The sequence below is a fragment of the Pipra filicauda genome, unplaced genomic scaffold (genome assembly GCF_003945595.2).
Source record: "Pipra filicauda isolate LSUMZ 115617 unplaced genomic scaffold, ASM394559v2 scaffold103_size3290846_pilon, whole genome shotgun sequence".
Taxonomy (NCBI): Eukaryota; Metazoa; Chordata; class Aves; order Passeriformes; family Pipridae; genus Pipra; species Pipra filicauda.
The window spans coordinates 2,570,932-2,595,987 of record NW_024103474.1 but is presented as its reverse complement, the minus strand read 5'-3'; the positions used below and the strand labels follow the sequence as shown (position 1 = coordinate 2,595,987).

At 43.1% G+C, this 25,056-nt stretch overlaps 2 protein-coding genes across 5 annotated transcripts in view; both read left to right on the top strand.

Annotated features, from left to right (window-relative positions):
- Window positions 1–17,223, top strand: part of SFMBT1 (Scm like with four mbt domains 1) — a 155,936-nt gene extending 138,713 nt beyond the window's left edge. For all 4 annotated transcript variants that reach the window (XM_039379144.1, XM_027726845.2, XM_027726853.2 and 1 more), the window contains 10 exons: window positions 633–746; window positions 2,126–2,168; window positions 3,420–3,484; window positions 4,936–5,075; window positions 6,877–6,986; window positions 8,682–8,857; window positions 9,614–9,792; window positions 9,983–10,228; window positions 10,743–10,871; window positions 11,736–17,223. In XM_039379144.1, coding sequence (XP_039235078.1) covers window positions 633–746; window positions 2,126–2,168; window positions 3,420–3,484; window positions 4,936–5,075; window positions 6,877–6,986; window positions 8,682–8,857; window positions 9,614–9,792; window positions 9,983–10,228; window positions 10,743–10,871; window positions 11,736–11,876 — 1,343 coding nt within the window. In that variant the 3' untranslated portion in view covers window positions 11,877–17,223. The remainder of the gene's footprint in view (window positions 1–632; window positions 747–2,125; window positions 2,169–3,419; window positions 3,485–4,935; window positions 5,076–6,876; window positions 6,987–8,681; window positions 8,858–9,613; window positions 9,793–9,982; window positions 10,229–10,742; window positions 10,872–11,735) is intronic.
- A 2,438-nt stretch (window positions 17,224–19,661) lies between these two features.
- Window positions 19,662–25,056, top strand: part of LOC113990814 (store-operated calcium entry regulator STIMATE) — a 30,250-nt gene continuing 24,855 nt past the window's right edge. Inside the window, exon 1 of the mRNA XM_027726593.2 lies at window positions 19,662–19,821. Coding sequence (XP_027582394.2) covers window positions 19,662–19,821 — 160 coding nt within the window. The remainder of the gene's footprint in view (window positions 19,822–25,056) is intronic.

The window sequence follows — 25,056 nt, the reverse complement described above, 5'->3', positions numbered from 1 at the left end:
GCCATCATCAGACCTGAGGTGTATCTGGAGCATACTCACTGTGTGCAGAGTATGGGAACAAGTTCCAGTTTCCTCAGTGAAAACACAGCAAACCCCACTTGCATTGTCTGTCTCCACTTTGCCTTGGCTAGCACTGCTTATTTAAGCCAAAAATGGCATTTGTGCATTGCAGTGTCAGTGCTGGGCTGGTGCACTGTGCAAAGTGCTGATTGGGGTCTTTTAGAAAGCAAGGGCCTTAGAACAGTTTTACAAACCAGTGACTTGCATTCTAAGCAAGCTTTAACCAGATTGAGGAAGAAAACTTTCAGAGGTTCCCCATTAAAACAGAGTAGGCCTATGATTGTTCTCTTTTATAATCCCATTTCTTGACTGGAAGTACATCAGCATGCACTTACTATGCACTGTGCATCTCTGCTAAACTGTGGATGGCAAATTCCCATTTCCAGCCTTCAGGAGGAAGCAAATGAGGGCAGGAAAGAATCTGGTCAGTAAAAGGGGATGAATAAATGATTGATACTGTGTCCCAGATATGCCATAAGTAAAAGTGGCTTCACTGGCAAACATATAGCAAGCGTTAACCAAATTGGGGGTTTTATTACTTGTTTCAATTTTTCCTTTTCTAAACTGAACAGGTTCCAAGAAGCCTGTCCCTGACTGCATAGTGAGTGTGGAATCAATGAATATATTTCCAGTGGGTTGGTGTGAGACGAATGGATATCAGCTGAGGCCTCCTCGCAAAGCAATAGGTACCAGCTCTGCTCTGTTTGCAGGGGTTACCTGGGTGCATAGAGATGGGCAGACCTTCCAGAGCAGGCTACTGCAGAATTATTGCTGGCACTACTGCATTTGGAAACATTCATCATGCACAGAGAATCTGTGCCTTGCACAAGTGTTCCCCTGGCTGTTGGGTACAGTTGGAAGCCATACAACGACTCCAAAACAGCAGTGTTGGCTGGAGACCCACAGGCTGTACAAGCCTGTGGGAACAATCCATTAGTCATAACAAAGAAATCGTATATGTGTGTACACACACACCCCCATGCTCTGCATTTACTTCTGTCTAAGCTGTTCTTGAAGTGTGTCTGACCCTGATACTGATTTTACACTTGCACTTGTTCAAGTAAAATTAATGCCATAACAAACCAGTGTGGAGTGTGTATGCATTCTGGAGTCTGAATAAAGGGGACTGGCTTTCTAAATGGGCCAGAGGGTAATGATCCCTTAATGACAAAGTGCTGAAAAGTAAATCCTACCTGTTTTAACTACATGACTAAGTAGCATAAGGTAGTGTCTTCTCTCAACTGGTTAGTGAGCTCTGTTTATTAAAGTTTAGTGGGAGTTGGAGAAGCTGAAGAATTTCCTGCATGTTCATTAAGTAAGATAAGGGAATTTTAAGATTGGAGTGAGCTGTCATTTACTGCAAGTCAAAGCAAGAGAAACTAATCTGCCTGCACTGCCAAGGACAGGAGGGAGTAGAGGAGATCCTAATTAGGGCAAAAAAACTTTTAAAAAAAAAATCCAGAAGTTTTTTGGGGACAAAGCTTGAAGAGGCATATGTTGCATTGCCTTGTTTGATATTATTACCTGATTGTGAAAGCCAGATTGAGCAAGTGGACCCATCACCCTGATGACTGATTTAGTTGCAAGTGTTTTCCTCTATAGCGACTGGCTTAAGTCATATGTGTTTCTAACCTGCTGATTTCATTCCATTTTGAAGTTAAACACTGTTGAAGTTACTGTGCTGGTAAAGTGGCAAGTTAGGCCAAACAACCTGACCCTTGGGTGCTGAAAAGGAAAGCATAAAATTCATTTTTGGCAGGTACTACAGGTAGTTTAGGGGCTATGGTGCAAATAAAAGATGCAAAAAAGGTGAGATTTCCTGGAAGGCTGGGGGTATCATGCCTGATTTAATGGATTTTTAGTGAAAGTTGAAGTTAACCTATTGTCAAATTACTTAGGCCAGTTACTCCAGTGCAGATGGGTCAGCTGTCTGACACTGCCAGTGACTTGGAACATGGATTCTTTTTGGTGTGTAACTTAGGAGAAAAGAGTTCACTAGTTTTTGTACTAGATGTTTTTGTTTGCCTCTCATACTTTGCTGTTTACGTTTTTGTCTTCCTTTCAGTAAACAAGCAGAAAAAAATTGCAGTAGTTCAACCAGAAAAACAGTAAGTAACAGCTTTTTTGCTTTTATTTTTTGTTAGGATTTTGTTTGGGTTTTTTCTCTTTTTCTAATTGGAAAATCATGCTGTGTTAGGGAAGATTTAGCTTTACAGAAGTGCTCTACTGAGGGTTGAAAGATTCTACAATCCATTTGTGTTAATGCTGGTAGTTTCTGTTGATATTCAAAAAGACCTGCATTACAGCAGGAAGAGATAGAAACCTTGGAATTTGTTTTTTAACAATGCTGTTGCAACTGAGCTGAATAATTGAACAGGTTAAGCCATTGAAGTTCTGAGGTTGAAGTTGTTGGTCTTTCGCTTTTAGAAGATTGTATTGTAAATTTAAGAAAAACTGCTCTGATCTTAAGACTGTAAATTTATGCTTGAGCCTTTCTTTAATGGTGAGTAGTAGGAAAAATTACTGTATTGCCTTTTGGTAATATTCCTCTCTGAAAAAATACAGTTTCTGTAATGTAAACATGCTTAAAAAATGTGGCTGCCTTAACATGTAACTGATTCTGCACAGCTGATCAGAGAAATTCACTTTAGTGTGAGTGCTGTCTTTTAGTAGATGAACTTCTAATCACTCCTTCCCAGATTAAATTTGGCCCAGACAAGCCAAAAAAGAAGAGTTGTACTAATACCTACAATTCATCTATAAACTCTGTGTCATGCATATGAAACTCGTTCCTGTGAGCCTGCTCAGAACTGCTCCATGAATGCCTCCCTGGCATTATTGGCTTTATTGACTCCTACAGCTTTACAGGCACCAGAGCTGTCAGTAGTGCTGTGCCAGTGTTTTCATTGCTCCTAAAATACTGGGCAGGCTGTTCTTCTGTGTTTTGTTGTTGGGATCCTTACCAGAGTACTTGAGTCATTTTGGTTGTATTTTGTTTAAAATCCAGCTTTTTCAAAATGGGTAAGGTAAGACCACACTGCCTTGTGCCATTAAATGGGAAGTTAAGAGGAGGCAGGAAATGTAGACTCCTGTGGGTGGCTTTGGTGGTGTTTTTCACCATGGTAGCCCTTAGACTTCAAGCAAGGAAGGATTGCTGCTGGCTGTGGCAGTGCAGAAGTCCTTTCCAAATTGAATTGGGTAGATTTTGCATGTTATTATTGTTAAACAAGGGAGGTATAAAAAGCAGATTAATAAAGCTGGAGCTAAGGAAAAAAATGTAATGGTCTTTTAGTAACTGTGTGAGTGGTGACTGTCCTTACCATCTGTCCCTTTTCCCAAACTACTTCTTTTCATTTCAGAATTTTGTCTTCAAGGACAGTTCATGATGGACTAAAGAACCAGGAACTGAACTCTTCTGACTCAGGTATTGATCACAGAGGTCAGGCTAACAAAGGCAAAATCCTCTTAACAGTTCACCTGCTCAGCACTGTTAGGAAAGGAAAGAGGAGGAAAGGGCTTGAAGATTTCCATCCCTTGATGATTTGTTGAACTTCAAAAAAGAATGAAACGAACAAAAACATGTAATGACTTGTGTCCTGCAGTTCATGTGTGCATTAAACCTGGAAATGAGATTTTTACACCAGAACATTGCCCCCCCAGTAGAGGATACATGGAGCTCTACGTGTACTGTGACCTATGCAGGTGACTTTTTATCGTCCCCTGCTATGTTTAATAATGTTGGGAGAAACAGGCACACTACATCTGTGCTCTTGAGTGGTTGGATTCTAAGTTTGGGAAGCAGGTCTGTCTGTTTTTTATGTTAACTTCATCATCATGATAAACAAAAGCAATTCAAACAGTAAACTGCTTTGTGTGCCAGATGGCAAAATCTAATCATTTTCTAAACTGTTGCAAGAACGAATGTGATGAATAAGTACATCTGCTGGTGAAACAGTCACACAGATCCATCCATTTGGCAACAAAGTGCCTCCTCTGCTGTTTTCTGTACAGTAAAGTGCACATCTGAAGCTTCACCTAAAGCAAGTGTTGATAGAAATGATGCGTGCTTGTTTAGCAGTTTAATTGGCTTTTAATAGAGTCATAATGTAAATTTAACTTCATTTATTTATCTGCCAGTTTTCAACCACTGAATTTAAGATCTTTAATGATCTTCCTTTTCCTGATCAGTCAAGGAAAACTACACCGCCACTTGATAAAACAATATTGTCTTTACACATAACTCTGTTGCAACATGTATTACACTTCAATATTGAGAAACATTGAACCATTTAATGGGTTTAGAATGCTTGATGTTGCTTCATCAAAGGTCACTTAATCAGTTGCTGCATCTTTTGTTTGCTCATTGAGGGAAAAGAGTCTAAAAATGCACAACCATGTTATACTGCAATTTAGGATAAACTGTGTAGAATAATTTTGCCAGCTTCTCTGATAGCAGAAGTTTTGGGGGGGAGATAATTACTTGACTGGAAAATTTATCTGTAATTGCTGTATAGGAACTGCTTCTGTAACCAAGAAGTTGGGACTGTCTTTGTCTTTCCTGTTCTCACTGTAGTAATACCATGAAGGATCAGACTAGCCAGGAAGGAATGTTTCTTTCCTGATGGATGACCATCTTTGTTTACTATAGTTTGACAATTTGCAAGCATGGGTGTGAAGTATGAAAAATATTTTGGCAACATGGAATAACTAATGCTGTCATTGCAAACGTGACACAGAAACTACCCCAAATTCACGTCACTCAAGACTTTCTCCCCTCCTTTTTCACAGCAGATGAACTATTATTGTAGTATTGCAAGATTCTTTCCTGGGGAGGTTGTGGCATGTGGTTTGAATCTTTGCTTTCTCATTTCTCAGTGGTAATTAATGGCAAGTACTGCTGCCCAAAGATCTACTTCAACCACCGGTGCTTCTCGGGGCCTTACCTGAACAAGGGCAGGATTGCAGAGCTCCCCCAGTCTGTGGGACCTGGGAACTGTGTCCTTGTGCTCAAAGAGGTGAGATGGTTGTGTGCAGTGGGCCTGTCATAAACACTGAGTGTCTCTAATTACAGGTGGGTAATTACTCATTATCAGCTTGAATTTATTAAAGAGGGTCTTTTTGCATCTAGTAAAGTGTAAATCATGAACGGTTTTATGAATGGCTGGAAAGAGTAAAAGCCTCTCATTTATCAGAGTTACAATCAGCCTTCTACTGCTAAATTTTACTTTAGGTTAAAACAGTGTAACCTGTAAGGAGTCAGTATCTCTTTATAGCTGTAATAAATGCTTCAAATTTAATTAACAGAATTTAGCTGGAGATAATCCCAAAATTCCTTTACAGTTTGCACTGTTGATGTTAAAACAGAGGAATACAGATTTTCTCAGTAGAAATGGCGAACTATTTTCCATAATCGGAAAATTAAAAGAATTCTCTCTGTTTTGCAAGTGGGATACAATTTACAAAGATCAGGTGAAATTGCAGTTTTGCTTTTTAATGTAATTGAGGGAGGAAGAGGCTTTCTTTAATGCCAAAGAGCCTCTTCTCCACAAGGTGTATCACAGCAAATTTACAGATACTTTTAATGCAATAATTATTTTTCTGAAATCTCCAAAAAGGTGCTTATTATCTGACCTGAGAGGCTGTGAACTTCCTAAGGCATAACTACATGTGCCCACTTGAGCTCTTGTGAAGTGATCACTTTAAATGTAGGAATTGGCTCAACGTCTTTGGAATTTTTACCCTCCCTACCAAGTATCGTATCAGACATGCTGTAAAACAAGAGTCTGGTTGTCAAGAGTCAAGCTGATTACTGAAAAAGGTCCATTTTTGCATGCAGAAAATTACCCCGTCCTTTCCATGAGTTTTGGTACTCTGATGTAAGAACTGCAGAAGAACAAGTGTGAAATTCTGTGGCAGCTTCATTTAACCTTGAAGGTTTAATCTGCTTCATTGCCTGAAAGCAGAAAGTGTGCACAAATCCTGCTGATGTGCAGATGCTGAGTGTTGCTAACAGTTCAACCAATATGCTTAGGTACATTCATTTCAGTTATGAGTCGTGCTCCCTGTATGAATCCTAGAGAGAGTTTGGACTTGCACTATATTTAATTTTTTTTTTCTTTCTGGACTGCTGCATTAGTAGTAATGAAGCTGCAAGTCTGTAATGTCAAGGTTCTGATGCACCCAATTTTGGAATGATTTGGAGTAAGCACATACTGAATGTAAGAAATACAATTTGAGTGCATGTTTTGTACTATACCTCCCTAACTTCAGGCTATTCACAAGTTCAAGTTATTTTACATTACCAGAGAAATTATCATTTTATTATAGTACAGACCTTGTCATGGTTCATGAAAGCAAAACAGATGAGAGCTTAAGATTCTGCAGTATGATTTTGCTGTAAGTGGTGGGTTGGCAGGCAACAAAATCCTGCAGCATTTTTTGGCACATCTTCACATGACATACAATCTCTAAGATAATCACTTAGATTTAGCCAAGGTTATGCAAGTTTTGTAGTTATTCAGCCCCAGGCGTTAATTTAGTGCTGTGTAATTCAAGGGCAATGACTTGGAAATTGCCAGATACACTCATGACTCTGCAGACAAATTCTGAAGGTTGGCAAGGCCTGAAGTGTCGACTACTCTCAGTGTTCATTTTGGCAGTATCAGGAGGTATCTGTAATCCTGCTGTGAATGAGTGCTTTGATGCTGGATAATTTGGATGAATAGGAGTAATTTCCTATTCTACCCTGGCACTTTAAAACAGATTAATTGTACAAATAACTTACAGATACTTTCTGCTCTTCCCTCCACGCTGCAGGTTCTCACTCTGTTGATCAATGCCGCCTACAAACCCAGCCGTGTCCTGCGAGAGCTGCAGCTGGACGAAGAGGCTGCCTGGCATGGACATGGAGAGACCCTAAAAGCCAAGTAAATTCTTGTCCTGTTCCCCATTTAGTTGATCCCAGTAGGATTTCTCTGTAGTGTGTGCTTTAGCTTCATCCATTTCAGAGAAGGAAAAGTTGCTTAGAGCATATCAAGATGCCAGCAGCCATTAAATGTTGAATTCTTTATAGATTTCTTGATGAGCGCTCGGTGAAGTGCATCCCATTTTAATGCTCCATAATATGCCAGGCATACCCTGCTACTGGCATGCCAGCAGCCAGTGGTCAAGTGAGACTGGTCTGGTACTGGTACAACAGTGTATGTATGTTGACAGACCTGCAGGTGAGGTTTAAGATTATTTAATTCACCTGAAGACAATTGTCAGTGTTTTAAAGCAGAAGCACATACTGCCTGGGAGGCTTCTCAGGCTCCCATGGCATTTCCACTCAGATTTTTCAGTGGAAGAAGATTCTTCAGAAATTAAGTGACAACAGTGCTTTGAAATAGCCTGGCATGGAAGTTTTTCCACAGCAGTCTACCCTAAAGCACTCTCTAGTTTTCCTGCTGAGCTTTTTGGGTTGAAGCCTCTTTGCAAGATTATTTTGCGGCAAGGAAAGAAAGCATTGAACATATTTGCATATATTTGATAAGTCCAGATACTCCTTTATAGTCTAGGGATGGTTTTGTAATTAGGTCACTGTGTTTGCATACTAGAGATTAGATTTTCCCAATGTGCCATAGCACACTTTCCTACATAATTTTCAACATGTCAGTAAATCTTTTGTTGGATCCGATTTGTGTATAAAGAGACACCTTTCCGTGTATTGAAGGATTGCTCTGGATTTGGGCAATAGGAGGGTGATATGAAAGATTAGTGTAAATAGAAGATGTAGCTGAAGAGTAAAGGAAAAAATATTTGTTTAGTTTCATCGAAGTTGCTGTGTGCTTTCTCCTGCCACAGTAATGACACCAGGGATCTCTGGACTACGATAATATTGCTCTTTTCTTCAAGGCATTAGCGAGATACTTGGAGGCCTGAAACACCCCTAATAGATATCAGCATGTGCTGTAGTTGTGCTGGGAGAACAAAGCAGAAATGATCAACAGCTCTGGCAGATACTGCACGGAGTGGCTCTGTCAGGGTAATGGCAAGGCTGGTGAACAAAAAGACATCTTTTCTTAATTTAAATCAAACAGGAGCAATATGTCGAGCCATGGCAAGTGACTGTCCTGGTGAACTGTTCAGCAGTTAGATAAAAGTTGATTGGAAATGTGGCAGTAATCCATCTGCTTGCCATAGGCTGTGCATAGAGGGCTCACCAAAAGCTGTCTGCTGTTACCATGATTAGCTCAGGGGGTGCTCTTGGTGTTGTTTTGTGTGACCAGCTGTCCGTGTCACAGTGGGAATTTCTACAGTCCCGTAAAAGCAAAGAGAGCAAACCATCTGTGAGCAAAGAAAACAAAACATCTGAACTCTGGAACAGTCCTCTCAGATGGTATTTTGTAGTCACTGACAGGGCAGTGTTGCTGTGTTTGGTGCTGCAGCCACCTCTGGTGGTGGCTTTTCTTTATTTGGGGATCTGTCCTAAGAGACGGGAGAACCTATTTCCTGGACTTGGCAGTCCATAGAGTTCATCATTGCTCAGATTTCTCTGTTTGATCTCAAAGCAATAAATGAAGTACTTTTTTACTGCTGGTAGTTGGAAGATTCCTGAACTATGACCCTATTTCCAATGCTAGATACAAAGGCAAGAGCTACCGTGCGACTGTGGAAGTTGTGAGGACGGCAGATCGGGTGGCAGAGTTCTGTAGGAAAACATGCATCAAGCTGGAATGTTGTCCAAACCTCTTTGGCCCTCAAATGGTGCTGGATAAGTGTTCTGAGAACTGCTCTGTCCTGACAAAGACTAAATACAGTGAGTAGGTCACTAATCTCATAACGAGGTGGAGCTTGGAGTGTTACATTTTAATTTTTTTTGGTTTTGGCTCCAGAAGGAATCCAAAATACATTGCTTTGCCTACATAAGGAACAGCTCAAGCTCTACATGCACAAACCTACAAAATGTCCACATGCCAATATGTAGGGGAGAAAAAATTGATTCTACATTAAGTAGTAGAACCATGGCTTAACTTCTTGTTGTGTGCTTAAAGCTTTACCTTCTTAAGACAACTTCTGGGGCAAGAACTGACTAACATTGTAATTTAAGTGGCATTATAATTGCTTTTACCAATTTGTTGTGCAACAAAATACACCTTCAAGCCCTTTTCTTAGTTTTTAGGGTTTTTGTAAACTGACTTTAACCATTTGACACTGTGAGAACAAACACTGCATTGAGGCCATATTTAAAAACTACAAAACATTATAAAAAGCGCAGTTAAATTGGACCAAATCTTTGACTGATGATTTTTGTATAAAATCAGATCATTTGGGGCCTCTCAGAGTTGGAGGAAGTAAATCTTTACAGGGCAAACAAAATTGATGAGTAACTCTTGTTCCTTAGACCAAATTAAAGAGGAAAATATAGACACACTGATTTTGAAGTCTGGCAGAATTGGGTTTCCTGTTGGGAAATGTCCTTCTACTGATTTTTCCAGTCCTGATGATGGGCAAACATAACTAGTGACATTGAAGGTGCATTTCAACACGGTGCTCCTCTCTTCTGTCCTGGCAGCACACTATTATGGGAAGCGGAAAAACAAGCGGATAGGTAGGCCCCCGGGTGGCCACAGTAACCTGGAAGTAGCCATGAAGAAACCAAATAAAAGACGGAAGAGGCGAAAACATTTTTTTGTTCATAAGAAAAAACGTTCTTCTGCGTCCGTGGATAACACCCCAGCTGGATCTCCCCAGGTAGGGCACTGCCAGCAGCATTCATGGGCATGGGCTGTGATCTCTGACCAGCTTCCCTTGAAACAGCAAACGTTAGTTCTGTGTGACTTCGGGTTACACCTGGCAGCGGGTGGCAATTGCAACTTTTGTCCTAAACTTCCCGTTGTTTTTCATTTCATTGCCTTTTTTTTCTTGTTTCCGAACCTTTCAGGGCAGTGGGGCAGAAGAGGAGGATGACCAGGATGAGGTGGATGAGGAATCTCTGACTGAGGACAGTACCTCAGAGCACCAAGATGAACTGCTTGAAGAATCAGAGGTATCAGAGAAGAAATCACTGTCGTCATCTCCCACACAGAGTGAACTGTCTCATTCCCTGGCTCAGGACCGAGACAAGCGGAAGAGGAAGCTCAGGACCTTTTCCTTTTCTGATGATGAAAATAAACCTCCTTCGCCAAAGGTAACTAGGAATTTAGAATTCTGCTTCTGCTTGCTCAGTGCTGGGCAAGCACAAATACCTTGGGAGTGTTAACCATTGTACATGTGTTCTCATAAAACACTGTTACCCATAAAGGGCATTGTGAAACTACAGAGTAATTAAAAATCATTATTTTTATTACAGGGCAGGACTGTAATAAGGAACTAGGCAGAAAGATGTAGACAGAATGGTGAGCTTTCCCATTTTCCAGCTGTTAGCACTCCCCTTGGTTCAACCAGAGCAGTGACGTGGTGTGGACCAAATCCCGGGTTTAGATCCTTGCTGTCTGTCTGTAACACTGACAGACTGTAACACTGTCTTCTACCCTGAGCAGAAGGCTGTTCTGCACATCTCTATGGCCAAGAAACCTCTGCAGTTTGAGCTCTTATTAGACCTTTAGTTGGCAGCTGAATGTTTGAGTTTGAGTAGATGGGAGCGTTGGTCCATGGCATATGTAATATTCTGGGAATTCTTTTTGCACTGGTGGCTTGTCTAGGACATAAAGATGGAAGTTGCTGAAAAGCTGCAGCTGGACAGTAACCCTCTGGAGTGGAGCGTGGCTGATGTGGTACGATTCCTCAAATCCACTGACTGTGCTCCACTGGCGAGAATTTTCCTTGACCAGGTATCATTTTCTGTCTGTTAAAATGTAGAATCTGTCACTTTGCTTCTTATCCTCTAGGGAATCATGAGAAGAAACTAGACTGAATTTTTCAGTAGGGTTCTGAGGAAACAAACACCTGTGCAACCCACAGCAGTTTTGGAGAGGAGAGCTGAGGGAATGACCAGAGTTTCTCAGGTTTCTCAGCACTCAGTGAAGGGCGTTTTGATCTGTGGGGTATCCGAATCCCAAAACTACAAAGAATGCCTACAGCCAAGCACCATGAAGGCAGGAGCCTGTTTTCTAGGAGATAAAGTTTTGCCACTTATGTTGCCTTTTCCATGTGATAAGTATTTTCTATTTTACAGAGTAACTGCAGGTATCACAGTGTTGTATTGCAGGAGTGAATGTTTTTGTGTTAGTGTGACAACCAGAGTACAAAACAGAGTCGAGTTAACATTTTTTTTGCATCTTGTTTAAAATTTGCCATAAGAAGCATTGTCTATCAAAACTGTAGTACTAGAACTAATGATGACTACGGTTTGTAGTGATGGATTTACTTGACCTTGTAGAACCTCTGTTTTTATAGAAAGATGCAGTGGTTGGGTAAAATGACTTTCTGCATGAAATTTCCTTGGTTTCTTTTGTTAGGTTGATTTTTTTTGCAATAGCACCTCATGAGACTCTGTCCCTCAGCCAGTGAATTTGAGCTGACGTTTTAAGAAAGGAGTTAATTTGTTGTGAGAGAGATTTTTAAGCTGCTTGGAGTAGCATGAAAGAAACATCTAATTCACAAATGGTCATGAATCTGAAATTACAGCAAATCAAAGCTGAAGGAGCAAGGAGAATAAAAATACAAAGTCACTATGGAATTTTGTTTCCTGACAGGAAATTGATGGCCAGGCCCTGCTGCTGCTGACCCTGCCCACTGTTCAAGAGTGTATGGACTTGAAGCTTGGACCAGCTATTAAACTCTGCCATCACATTGAGAGGGTCAAACTTGCCTTCTACCAGCAGTTTGCTAACTGAGGAGCAGCCAAGTTGAAGTGGACCTTTGAAGCACAACTACAAAAACATGCTCCTTCCTCTCTAGCAAGTGAAGCCAAATGAAGTTAAACTGAGGCCCTGGTGACCTAAAAGTGTGTGTCAGCCTCGATTTTTCTGTTTTGACAAAAGGAAGACAACATCTGGAGCAAAATGCCAATGCAAACACAGGGGCTACTCTACCAGCTGCCAGCTCGGGAACACAATAGTCTCTTGCTCTATGGTTCCCTTTTTCTAATGTATTTTTTAATGATTACAGAAAAGTCTCCTCTCATGGGAAATGACATTTCAATAGTTCTGTTGGCACGGAACTTTAAAAGGCGAATCGGATCCTGTTTACGTTAGCATGTAGGCTGCCAGAAATAACCTTTCTCTGTCCCTGATGTCTCACAGAATCCCCTTCCCTCCCTGTGGACGAACACTTGCTTTACCACAGCACTGACTTTGGAATGTGCTCTTTGCACATTCGTGTGTTAATGTTGAGTTTTTTAATGAATTTGTTCATTGTTAGGACAACAACGTGGCCACAGGGTTCTGAATGTACAGTATAGCAAGAGTGTGGTTCCTTTTGAAGTTCTTTTGTTTATTTTGGATTTTTTTGGTTTCCTTGTTGTTGGGTTTCAGTTTTGTTTTTACTACCTCTGTAGCCTGAACAGTAGAAGTGATGAATTAAAAAGGGAGGGAACTATTCTTTCTGGACAAATCTTCTGTAGCTGCACAGCAGTCTGGCTTCTGTGGGCATGTCCAGAGTACAAACCAATGTCAGCATACAGAGCTTCTGTTCCAAAGCTTTAGTGAAACCCGTGTAGGCGTAACCTGGATGTTTCCTTTTTCTTCAGATGTCAGAAAACGTAATTATTTTTGCACTTCTCTTACAGACGGGCTGTAGGAAATAAGGAAGGAAAGAGGAAGTGCCTCTGCATTTTCTATATTTTGGTTGTCAGATTATTTTATATTTTTTTTTAATTGTGTGAAGTTATTTCCTTTTTCTTCTAGCAAACAATTGGGCCGTGTACATAGAGCCTGTCAGCAGACTTTTGCTTTGCTATCTGAACATCTTTTTAGAGAATACACTAAGGAAACTGCGATCAACAGAGGACTGCAAGAAAGCTCTGCCAGTGTTTGCATACTGGAAACTCTTGTGAGCTTGACTTTGTATTTTTAACTATCTACAGATGCTCAGGATCAGACTTGGTGAAAATTTGGTGGGTTGGGAAGGGACTTGTCTGCTTTTATTAGAAAAAAGGAAAAGGACCAGAGGAACATCTTAGGTCCATCAGTAGGCTCACCGTAGGATGAACTGCTGATTTTAATTTTCCGGGGTAATAAAACCCAATCAGCCACTTGCTGCAGACCTGTGCTTTACACTTTAACAGGGCTTACATTACTTTCCATTAAAGGTGTGGGGAAACTTGTGTCAGGCTCGAGATCTGCATCATATGAGCGTTAAGTTTCAGCTGGCTTGCATTCGGTCACTGCCTTCCTCACAGTACTTGGAGGGGCACGGGCAGGAGCTGGATGTGTGCAGCCATGGCCCTTTATCTCCTGTTCAAATCCAGCTGTGCAGGAAGCCCCTGGCATACAAAGGTGTGTGAGTTAGGAAGGTTCTCGCTGCAGGAATTGGTTTAGGAAAGACGCATCTACTGGCTTGTGATGAGCACGGGTCACTCTGGTCAGACGGAGGGATGGGGGTGTCCCTTAGGCCCAGTGGGATCGGCCGTTCCAGTGCTGTGAGCTGTAGGATTCAGGAAGGAGGTGTCTGTAAGCTGAGAGATGAGTTTGCACAGCCTGTGTCTGTACCTGCCACATTGGTGTTGAGGGGGAGCTGCCTCCAGGGAAAACTGTTTGGACTAAGCAAAGCTCAGTGACTGGACTTTACTTCCTTTGCCCCTTAGAATAACTGCCTAGTCAAGGCAGAACTATTTACAGGAATAAATAATCAGATTTTTTTTTCCTGTTCCAGAATGGAAACGTAAATGCCAGACAGTTTATTAGCTGAATATTCCTGAGGGAGGGAGGGCAGTGTGTAGCTTGGACAATTTTTCTCCCATGCTGTAAGCAGAGTCTGAAAACGTAATTAAATTGAAATCAAAGTGTTCCTTCTTCCTCCTCACACCAGATATGTGGCCAGTAAATGGATGTTTTGGCTCTTCACATTGTGCTTAGGTCATCTGCCTGTACTCCATTCCCTTAGGACAAGCTCAGTGATAAGCCATTAGGCCTGCAAAAATTTTAAAAGAAACACTGCTGCTTTGCTGTCAGCATCTTGTCTTGAGAAATTTGACCAGCAGAGAACTTCTGGGCTGGAAGGTGATGCTTTTGGATCAGTGCAATATGATTTCCAGAGCTCTCTTGCCCTGATGCTTCCTGCATAGCCAAGAGATGTTGCTTCCACCTTTCCCCATGGACAGATACATATCTTTTTAAGTAGCTGTCAGGAGAGAATAGAGCTTAAAGTGTAATTTAGTGGACCTGTTAAGATGGTGCCTAGGGTTTTAAATACAAATGTCATACTTCTTTTTCTCTGTAAATAAAGCAGTCAGCAGTTTCAGATGTTAGTGAGAGACTTACTGGTCACCTTTGGCATGTTTTATAGGCTGGATTTTTCTGCCTTGTTTTGGGAGGCACTGACAGTCTGGTCCCAATGGGATCTATTTTTGTTGAGATTTTCAAAAGGGATGTTTTCATTATTTGTGAAATGTTTTTATGCTGCACACGGGTACTGTACACTCTGTTTCCTGGGGAAAAAAATGCACTCTGTTTTATTGCTGAATTTAAAAGGGATAATTGGGGCTTTATCTTGATGGATGGTGTTTCTACTTGACTCTGTTTCAAGTTCCTCTTTCTCTATGCGTGGCAGATGACACAACTGCACTTATTTGTTCAACTTATTCCAACATGACTTGAAATCAGCTCACGTGGGGCTTTAGTCGCTCTGTTTCTTCAAAACTGGATTTTGCTTAGCTGGTGGCTGAATCTTGGCTTTGGGTGCCAGCAATGTTTCACCAGCAGGAATTGCTGGGATTGCAGTAATTTGGGTTTCAGGAATTTGTGCCATCCTCTACCACATCGTTCACCATACGTACGACAACGCTGGAGTCCGGGAGAAAGGCAGTGGTGTCTTGCCATTATCTTCAGCACAAGAAAATGAACTCCCCGCTGGGCCTTGTGTGCTGTTTCTGGGGCTGGTAAAGGGAGTTTACCCTTGGCTTGACCCACTGAGGGTTTGTATTCTTGCCTGTCATATTTTCATACGTGTTGTGCAGCCTTGGGTTTGCACGCCACAGCTTTAGAAACCTGGTGGTGCCACTTGTGCTGTGCTAAGCTTAGCCTTGTTAGGCAGAAAGGTTTTGTTTGGTTACTGTGGTGTGCTTTCTGCACCAGCACAAGGATTCTGTAATGGAGAAGTATTCAACCTCCAGAAACGTCATGGAAGGTTCATGTGGTAGGATTATCCCCCAAAGCATGAGCAGCTTGCAGTCCATCCTAAACTGAAAGCAGTCCTTCCAGAAGAGCAGAGGTACAGCACTGATCTTGGTGAATGAAGACTACTTTTTTCCTAACTCGAAACATTTCTGAAAGTTCCTCTTTGAGCAATGAAATAAAAGGCAGATTAATTTCTGTGTTGTACAGTACTCCAGGAGTGTTTGCAGTCTCTCCTGGGATTAATGGAAACAGTACATACAGAGTTCAGGAGTGGTTTTTAAGATTACTTTCTCTGTCACAACTTTTAGCAGTATTTTGTTGTTGCTTTAGGATTTGCTAGTGTTTATTCTTTATTCCAGTGATGCTTTAAAGGAGGGAGGGAGTATTTAGCTGCTAGGTCCACAGAATTGTAAATATATTTACAGTCGATTGGACTGAGCACTCCATTCTTCTGTGTAAAGTACAAAGACTCGGTACATGGTTTGCAAAAAGCCAAGTGGCTCGTGAGATTTTTGAATGTAACGGAATAGGCTTCAAAACTATCAAGCTCAAACTGGAGACTGGATACCTTTGGACCAAATCTGTTGTTACTAGATGAAGTAGCCTTACCAGAAAGCCAAAAATGCGATGATCCTGTACAAAGCTACTCCTTAACTAGTCCTGTCACATAGTGGCAGACTGGTTACTGCCTACTGTGAGCTCAAATTACCTAAAAGTAACTAAGCACAAAGACATAGGCTCGGTCAGGAGACTTCAGGTGTATGATGAAGGCTCCTCTTTAAAGGGATTGTGTGCTGAACCCTTAGCTCAGAGTGCTGCCTCCCTTCCCCAACATGTGTGTAGCCTTGTTTTCAAAGGCAGCCTTTTGGGTGAGAGATTAGAATGGGACTTGGGAACACCAGAGACAACAAGCCTCTTTTATTGTTACGTGTTTTTCTAAAACAATTAATAATAATCTGTAGGAAACACAACAAAAATGAATTAAGATTGATGACACTTGGTCTCCACAGTCGCTTCCTCAAGTGGCATCTGTTGTTCTGAAATGCACCAGATGCGTAAATGGACTTTTGATGAGAAGACAAAGTTTTACCCTGTTGGGTGCAAAGCCAGCAGTGTTTGGCTCAGCTTTAAGCCATGGAAGCAAGCAGGTGTTGCACTGACCAAATTCAGAGGCAGTAGGTCTGACTGACTGAGCACAAACACGGTGTCTGTGGGAGCCCTCTGGCCTTGCACAGTCCGAGAGGAACAGGCCTGACCCAGGCACAGCTCGGCAATGAACAGTGAGCTCCGGGCACAGAGGAATCCTCACCCACTCTGAAAGTTGTTAAGCACCAGTTTCCAAGAAACCTCATGGCAAAAAAAAATAATCTGGAGGTGTCATGTTTCTCCTCTCCTCTTTCATTTTTTTATTATTATTATTATTTCTGTTTAAAAGGAATTTTAAATAATCCTTATAGACAATCAGAGGTCTTTTAGGAGACTCTGCCCTAAAGGGTACCAGCTCCCCACCTGTGGGCCTCTTTCTTATACTAACTCATTGGAACTGATGCACTTTTCCTGTATTTTGCCTTTTTTAATTAGCTGCTTGTTCTTAAACAAAGATTTAAATGCATATTGTGTTGTGTCCCTTCTGCTTGTTGTTTTATCTTTCTTTAACTTTAAAATATATATATATATATGCAGTGAGACTGAAATACTACATGGAAGAGAAACATGCACAAGAAAATATGCCTATTAAGTCCCACCATTGTTTGAGCAGGTGTAACAATTTAATCAGAGGATTTTTTTAAAAACTATTTTGGATGGATATTTTGCTTGTTTTGTCTGTAAATAGTGTACAAAAGTTTGTGTTATATGACAGTTTTAAGTGGTTGTAAGAAAATTAAAAAAGATACTTAAACTGTTACTGATGGCTTTGGTATTAATATGATAAATACTGCTGCTTACCATGAGAAATGTCACATCTTACAAAACTGTGTGGAAAGCTGTCTAGCATGCTCCATTACTTACATAAAAGATAAATGCAAACCACATAAATACCACTTGCACAGGCTTCATGTTAAAGATCTTGACTGGGTTGTATTCAGTTCCCTCAAATGCAGGAGACCTATTTATCAAAGCCTTCTTGTGAGGTAACTGGTTTTGTTTCACAGGGTGCTGAAGCTAATTAAAATACAGGAGCCGAGGACAGGACCTGTGAATTGGGGTAATTTATTGCTTTCTTTGAGCATAAGGAGCTGCTTGGTACCATGTGAAGCAAACCTTGCAGGTGCTGCTGCTCCTCCTGGATGGTTTTGTAAAGGTTTACACGACCCCAGCAAGTTGAAATTTTACAAAGAGCTGGATTTACTTCCTCTGAATAACACGAGAGTCCACAGGATGTTTCAGAAACAGGTCAGCCTTGTGAAGTTCTTGTTTCCGTACTTGGCCTTCCAACAGATTGTACTCGTGTGCTCCTCAGCACTTGTTTATTGGCTGCACTTCAGTTACCTTGAGCTGATTTTACACGGGGTGCAGAAAACACATCGGAGTGGGATGAAACTGATTTGCTTAACACTGTCTTTAAACATCTCTAAATATGCAGGATCTAACATAAATCTGCTACTCGCCTCCACGGAGCACTGCCTGCTTGTGGGAAATCTGAAGGCTTGTGAATAGCACAGAGCAGGAGGCGGTGACTTGTCTGACACAGGTTTCAGAAGGGCTTATAGGAGTCATGAGGAGATGGAACCCTCGAAGAGGTATTTTGGGGGAATGATCTATTTTAAAGCATGGAACACGGAGTACCACGAGGCATAAGCCCTGCAAGTTATGTGTCCGGATTCATGTCTGAAACACAAGTTTCGTGTGTAAATAGCATTAGGTAAATCTTTAACCGGTGTAAGCGACCAGGTCAGGTGTGTGTGTGGGACATTTAATGCTCAGCAGGTGCTGTGAAAGCTTAAAAACCGTCCCCAGGCCACAAGTAAATAGGTCACAGTCACAGTGCTTGGTGGCTGTGATCCCTGAGTGCAAGGGGGAGAACAACGAATCTGCTTTGGTCCTTGTCCTTTCTGTCTATTTGCTTTCCTGAACTCTTGCCTTTGATGCAGCTCAGAGCAGAAGAGCACTGACCTGGGGCCAGAGGCACTGGACAGAGCATTTGGGCTGTGTGCTCTGTAAGTCAGGGAACTGAAAACATTTCTTTTTCTAGCTGCAGCTTCCAGACATTTATGGCACAGCCTGAGTATCAGAGAAATCAGTGTCATGTGCCAAAAGTGTTGGTGTTGCCTGCCAGGAAGGACAGTCACGTAGGTGGGTTGTGAGATAAATGCAACAAATGTTGTTATTTGAAGAGCTATTGCTTCACGTGCTCAGCTTATTTTTCTGATAGACTTAAAACATGTTGTACTTTCTGGGTGGTACTTATAAGTGAATTCATACTTAGGCTGGGATTTTAAATGATTTAAAATATTACAGAAACAGCATGAGAAAAAAATACAATGCAATGTGACCTGGGTGGATCCCACATTGAAAAGAAGACCCTAAACTTGATGTAGTTCTGCTTGGTGATGAAGAAGAGGGCTGTGGCGTGACAGGGTCAGGCAAGGCTCACTGGCCAACAGGTGCAGATCCCAAATGAAAGATCTGACGTGCTCTGTTTTATCCATTGTGCGCTTCTTAAAGAACAAACGTTTTTCGCTAAAGAACCCAGGCCCTAATTTTATCGTTCTACTTTGGTCAGACTTGCTTGACCCTGCGGGGATCTGGGTTAAGCGAAGCCTTCGGGTGCTGCGGTTCCGACCCAGGGCTGGGAACCCCGAGGAGTGCTGCGAACCTCCTCTAGGAGGGCTGGAGTGCGGTTTAGAAATCGCTGTGGATGCCGGAGCCAGGAGGGTTTGGGTGCCCGAGCCAGACAGGGTTTGGATGCCGGAGCCAAGCGGCGTTTGGCTGCTCGGAGCTTCGGACCCTCCTCTGCCGCGCTCACCAGCCGGCTCTGCCCAACCTCAGCGGGAGGCCCTGGGGCTGAAGCCCCGCTGCTGCCGGGGGCGCGGGGCCCGAAGGCGGTCCCAGTGCGGGCCCGCGGGCGGTCCCCGCTGTCCCCGCTGTCTGTCCCCGCTGTCTGTCCCCGCTGTCTGTCCCCGCTGTCCCCGCGGGCGGTCCCCGCTGGTCCCCGCGGTCTGTCCCCGCTGTCCCCGCGGTCTGTCCCCGCTGTCCCCGCGGTCTGTCCCCGCTGTCCCCGCGGTCCCCGCGGCGCGGGCGGGGCGCTGAGGGCGGCGGGGGCGGGCGGGCGGTGACGCGCGGGCGGGGCGGGGCCGGCTGGGCCGCCATGCGCCGCTGAGCGGGCGCCGGCCGGGCCTCGCCATGGGGGCGCCGCCGCCCAACGCCAGCCTCGGCCTCACCGCCAGCCCCGGCGCGGCGGCGGGGCCCGGGGACCGCGGCTGCGAGAACGGCGCCCTCATGGACAGATTCGGCATCTTCCTGCAGGGGCTCCTGGGCGTCGTGGCCTTCAGCACCCTCATGCGTGAGTGGCGGGGCCGCGGCCTGGCGGGAGCGGGCGGGGGGGGTGTCCCCGAGGAGGGGTCGGGGTCGGCGGTGGGGCTGCGGCCACGCTACGGTGCCCCGAGCTTATCCCGGGAAGGGCCGGGCTGTCCCGGGCTCCCGGCCGGGAGGGGCCGCGGCGGCCTCGGGAGCGCAGCGCCGGCGCTTTGTGGGGCCGGGAGAGCCGAGCGGGGCCGGGCGGGGAGGCCTCGGGGGCCGCGGTGCAAGTCCTCGCACTTTCTGAAACTTGCCTTCCTAAGGTCGGCACCCGTGCTGATACAATGTACCGCTTCGGGGGCGCGGGGGTGTGTGTCCTGCTCTGAATTCAACCGGCAGGATGAGGTAGGCGGTGTGTGCAGTGTCACTCGGGTTTGGGATGTGCAGAAGTCACGGGTTTGGCTGGTCTGTTTTACCGCAGGTGGACCTTGTGTCAGCGGCAGCAAAGGCAGACACGCCGCTCTCGGTCGCAGGGTGCTGTGCCACGCTGGCCTGGAGGGCCATACCCGGGAGCTGGAGCAGCCCCAGAGCTGTGTGGCTGCTCAGAGTGTGGTGGGAAGGCAGGGAAGGCTGGAGGCCCCAACCCTGGGATGGGGGAGTCCCAACAACGTGGAACAGTTCTGGTGGATTTGTCTCTATCCCATACTGTAGGTCGTACTCTCTGGGTTGAGGAGTGGAAAAGCAGCCCAGTGCCTTTACTCCGCTGACTGTGACATTGCTGTTAACAAAAAGTGGGAGAGGGAAGAGGAATCGCCAGCGTCACGTGTTTTACAGTTTGACCGATCTAAAAACCAAGATCCTGTTTACATTAAAATTGCACTGATGCCTTTTCGTGCTGGTGTCACACTATTATGGTTAAGTCAGACGTTTGCCACACGCTGTATTTGCATGCTTTAGTGTCCCAGTCACTGTTAACAATTGCATTGCTCTTGTGAAAACTATGTGTGTAACTGTCCTCATTATGTGATTGAATGGCAACAGTATTCACTGCTGTAGCATTTGGTCAGTCACAGCAGCCTGATAATAGAAGCTTAAGCGGTTTTCAAACAAAAGTACCTCTCTGTAATAATATGATGTGTACACAGTGTTGATTTTAGATTTAAGAGATGCAAATAGGTAATTCTTATGGATTGTGCATCCAAAAACAAAGAACTACAGATATTATTTGTCGGGATAGTGCCTTTTTTTCCTGGAAATGGTATTGTGTGTCTTTATGCATTTTACATAAACGAATCTAAACTTGGAACACTCAGTGTAGACAAGAAAAAGTGAATACAGAAAGTAGGGACTAGGAAAATGAAAGTCTTGTTGTTGGCTGCACTTCCTGGCTTGGGTTAGGTACTGTTAAACCAGGAACTGTCAGGAGACTTCCATGCAGTGCTTGCAGTTGTGGCAGAAGGGAGTGGAAGGAAAGCAGGCAGTCCTCACAACGGACTGGGCAGAAAAGAAATCTGTGTCCAAAGGGGATTAGAGGAAAAACTTAGCAATGTGTCATGCTTACATTCAAACAGAGGCTAGATATGTTTGTCCCGGGTTTGTCAGCCACATTCCCCTCCACTTTCCTTTGTGCCTCTCCCCGAGCAGCAGGAGAAGCTGGTCACACACACCATGTGGGCCTGTTACACTGGAATAGGAGCAGCTCTCAGTTATGGGCTGGGCTGTGCAGGAGGGCCAGTTCTGTCCTGTCTGATAACTCTGAATGTTTCTATCCTTTTTCTGTCAAATACAAGACGCCTGGCGTGTTGTTCCAAACCCTGTGAAGTTTCCTCAACAAACAGGACTTTTTGTGACAGATCTGATGTGACACAGAAGCAGGAACTTGTGGCTGAGAGCGTGGCCTCTCCTCAGCAATCACCTGGGCACCTACACAGCTGTTCTGTCCCTGAGCTGCTGAGCTGGAGGGATGACACAGCTTCTGGCTGCTGGATCACAGAACTGATACAGCAAGGAAAATAAATGAGGAGACGTGGTTGTTTTTAAGCTGGAGTATCTCTGCTCCTGTGCTGGCACAACAGAGGTGGTGGCACTGAGGGAGAAACAAGTGGCTGTAGGCAGGGGCTGCTTGAAGGCTGCTGAAGAGAGTTGTCTCTTCAGTTGGGTCCCTTTTGAACAGCAGTAATCCTCTGTGTGCAGCTGTATAATTTCTCCTAAGACACATGGCTGTCTGGTATTTAAATTTAACTTCTAAAGAGCGAGTCACTTCTCTTTTTATTTTTTTTTAAGGGGACACTAGAAGGAGATGTTCTAATATTTTGCTTGTGATTAATGGTGCTAAACCCTCTGTAGTAAAAGGAATTAAAGTAATGCACTAGAAATACATTGTACAATTGCTCTTTTTGCACAGAAGCTGTTTTCCTTTGAAAAATATTTGATTTGACATGCAAAGAATAAGAATTTTTGGTAAGTGGCTAAATCAAAGGCTGACCCAGACCTGCTCTTTCTAGCTAAATCTTACCCTGCTTGTGTTCAGTGGAAAAAAGAATATTTTAAAATGTTTTTTTCTGTAGTATTTAGCTGTAAGAGGAGTAGGCCCTTTTCTGTTCCTTGCTGGGGGTTGTTCATCTACAAATGACTAAAGGACCATTCCTAAAGCAGAATTATTTAAGATGTGACACTCCAGTGTGCCACTTTCTTATGTGTGCGCCTGTTCGGTTGCTGTAAAGTTGTGCTGTCAGCTGACCTGCCAATTACATCAGTCAAACTTCATGATTTTGAGGGCTAAAATGTGGTTATGAAAAGGTTTTTAGTTTGTGGAAGATATGGTGACTCTCTGCCAGAGGGAACACGGGAGCTGCACTGCTGTGGCTGTCTTCTGATACTTGTGAGAAAGGTTTTTAGCCCAGTCACATTATCAGCCTCCTTTGTGTGCCCTCACTACTGAATTGGCACAACCAAGAAGTGACAGGAAGAGAAAATTTCTCTCTTTGAGCTGAATGTTCGTTTGAAATTAATTCTGAAGTTTCCTTTTCTTTGTAGCTCTTGCCTCCCTGTTCTGTCATGCAGGGAATGAAGAACAGTGTAACTCACCTGCTTATCTCACCTTACCTTTTAGATGAGTGACTTTGTTCTGTTACTTTCAGATTCAGGTACAACCTGTCACAACCCCCTAATCTTTTTTCTTGTAGAAGATGCTCTATTGAGTGATCATTTATCCTGAGTTTATATAGGAGCCTCCTTAACCAGAGTAGAAGTTTGCATTTGGTTTTTATTGCTGTGAGTTGTTTAAGGCCTTCCAAATCCACTACTTAAGTCTCTCTGCTTTCAGATCTTACTCTGCTGCTCTTGGTGTGAAGCTTGTGCAGGGAGGTCCTTTTCTGATGTCTGAACCAGTAGTGAATATACTTAATACCATCAGAGCCCACCCGTGTGTTGTCTTAAATCACTGTGAATTAATCTTTACTGCTCAGAGTCGGGTCCTCTGCTGTGAAGCTAAAGAGGTGTTGAAACAGTTTCACCCAGATGCTACAGATGTTCCAACCCACCAAAAGCCCCACTGAAGTCGGGTGAGACAAGTTCTGTAGCTTCTCTCCTAACCGTGGGCTTTAAGTCCCCGTGCAAGGGAACTCTGATTAAAAACCACCTCATTTTGGCAAATCTGCTTGGACTGGCAACCTGCTTGGGCTCTGGTCACTGACTTTCCAGCCTGTGAACCTGCTTCTTTTGAACTCTGTTGCTTAATTTCGTTCTCATCCTCCTGCCTGTGTACACATCGTTTTCCACCCTAGTTTATTTAAGCCAAGCCACTTCATAACAGGAAGTCTTAATGAGTTTCCCTCGATGGAAGAGATGTATGTTTATATTGCAAACCAGTAAGCCAAAGATAATATTTTTCCGCAGTTTGCCACTCTAATGTTTGTATCTTATTTCATGGGAATCTTGATTTAAAATGGTAGCTTTGCTTCTTAGCTATTTGGGGCTCTTTGGTGCAATAGTTCTGTAGTTGTTTACTGATGACACAAAGCTGGCTTTAAATATTTTTACGTAATACCATGTGTTTGTCAATAATCCCAAGCACCTTCTGAGCATTCTCTGGTTGGGCTTTTGTTGGTCATGAATGATTAGAGAGTGGTGTTGGCACAGTATCCCACACATTTATGACATAGGTGTAGTTATAAATGACACAGTTTTTATTAGCCAAACCTGGTAAAGGTATGGGGAGAAACCCACTGCCAATCCTTTAAAACAGTTGGTGTCAGACAGGGTAGTTTATTTACTAGGCTTGTTTGTCAGAAGATTTGTACCTTATCAGAATATAGCAGTGTTTGTTTTGGGACACTTAGGAATGGCTGAGAAATTAGATGTGAGTTGTATTGATGAATTATTGAAATAGAAGCATCATTTGATTTTCTGCAGGTAGAAGGTTTGTGTCTGCGAGGAAAATATAAATATGCTGTAAAAGAGACCAGAGTGTGGGATTCTGTTCCCTTTTTATGGCTTTATTACAGTGTGTAATCCTTCTCATGCTGAGAAGGGTTTACAAAAGTGAAATGATTGGGTAGAGGTGCAGTGAATAAGTGAGAAGGTGCATTTGCTGTTGAGGGTCACAGATGAAAGAGAAAGAAGAAACCATTCTGTTAAAACATACTTTATATTTTTAAGGTTCTCTCTTTAGTTACAGTGTCCTAAAGGATATACCTTAAAAACTGCATCCTTAATGTCAGTTAACTTGACAGCAAGGTTTTCCCACCTGATAAGCCATGCAAGGAAAATGAATGCTTCTTCATATAATAAACTATCATAAGAAGTAGCTTAGTAGAATTTGAAATGCTTTAGGAAAATAGGCTTTTCAGAGGAGTGATTCTTATTTTCATGAAGGTAAGAGAGTAATACTGTGGGGAATAATGTTCTGGGAGAAGGATTTAAAAATAATTCCAGTTGCCTGTAACAAAAAAGTCAGTGTAAAGGAAACTGTTGGATACAAAAGGACTAAACGATATGATTTAGTTGTTTTCTACAGCAATTTTCTTTCTGCTTGAGCAGATTTAAAACATGTAAAAATGACAGGGAGTTGTCCTTGATGCCCTGGAACCTCAGGCATGAAATACAGGCCTCTGAGTAACAGCAACAAGTTTATTCCACATGGCACTTTGTAGGATGCAGGGCAGTGGCCTGATAGCAAGGTGGTGTATTATTAATAAAGACATTGATATTATCCTGACTTGATAATACTGCATCTGTGAATGTATTCAGTCTGAGTGAAACAGTACATGTTCACATGAAT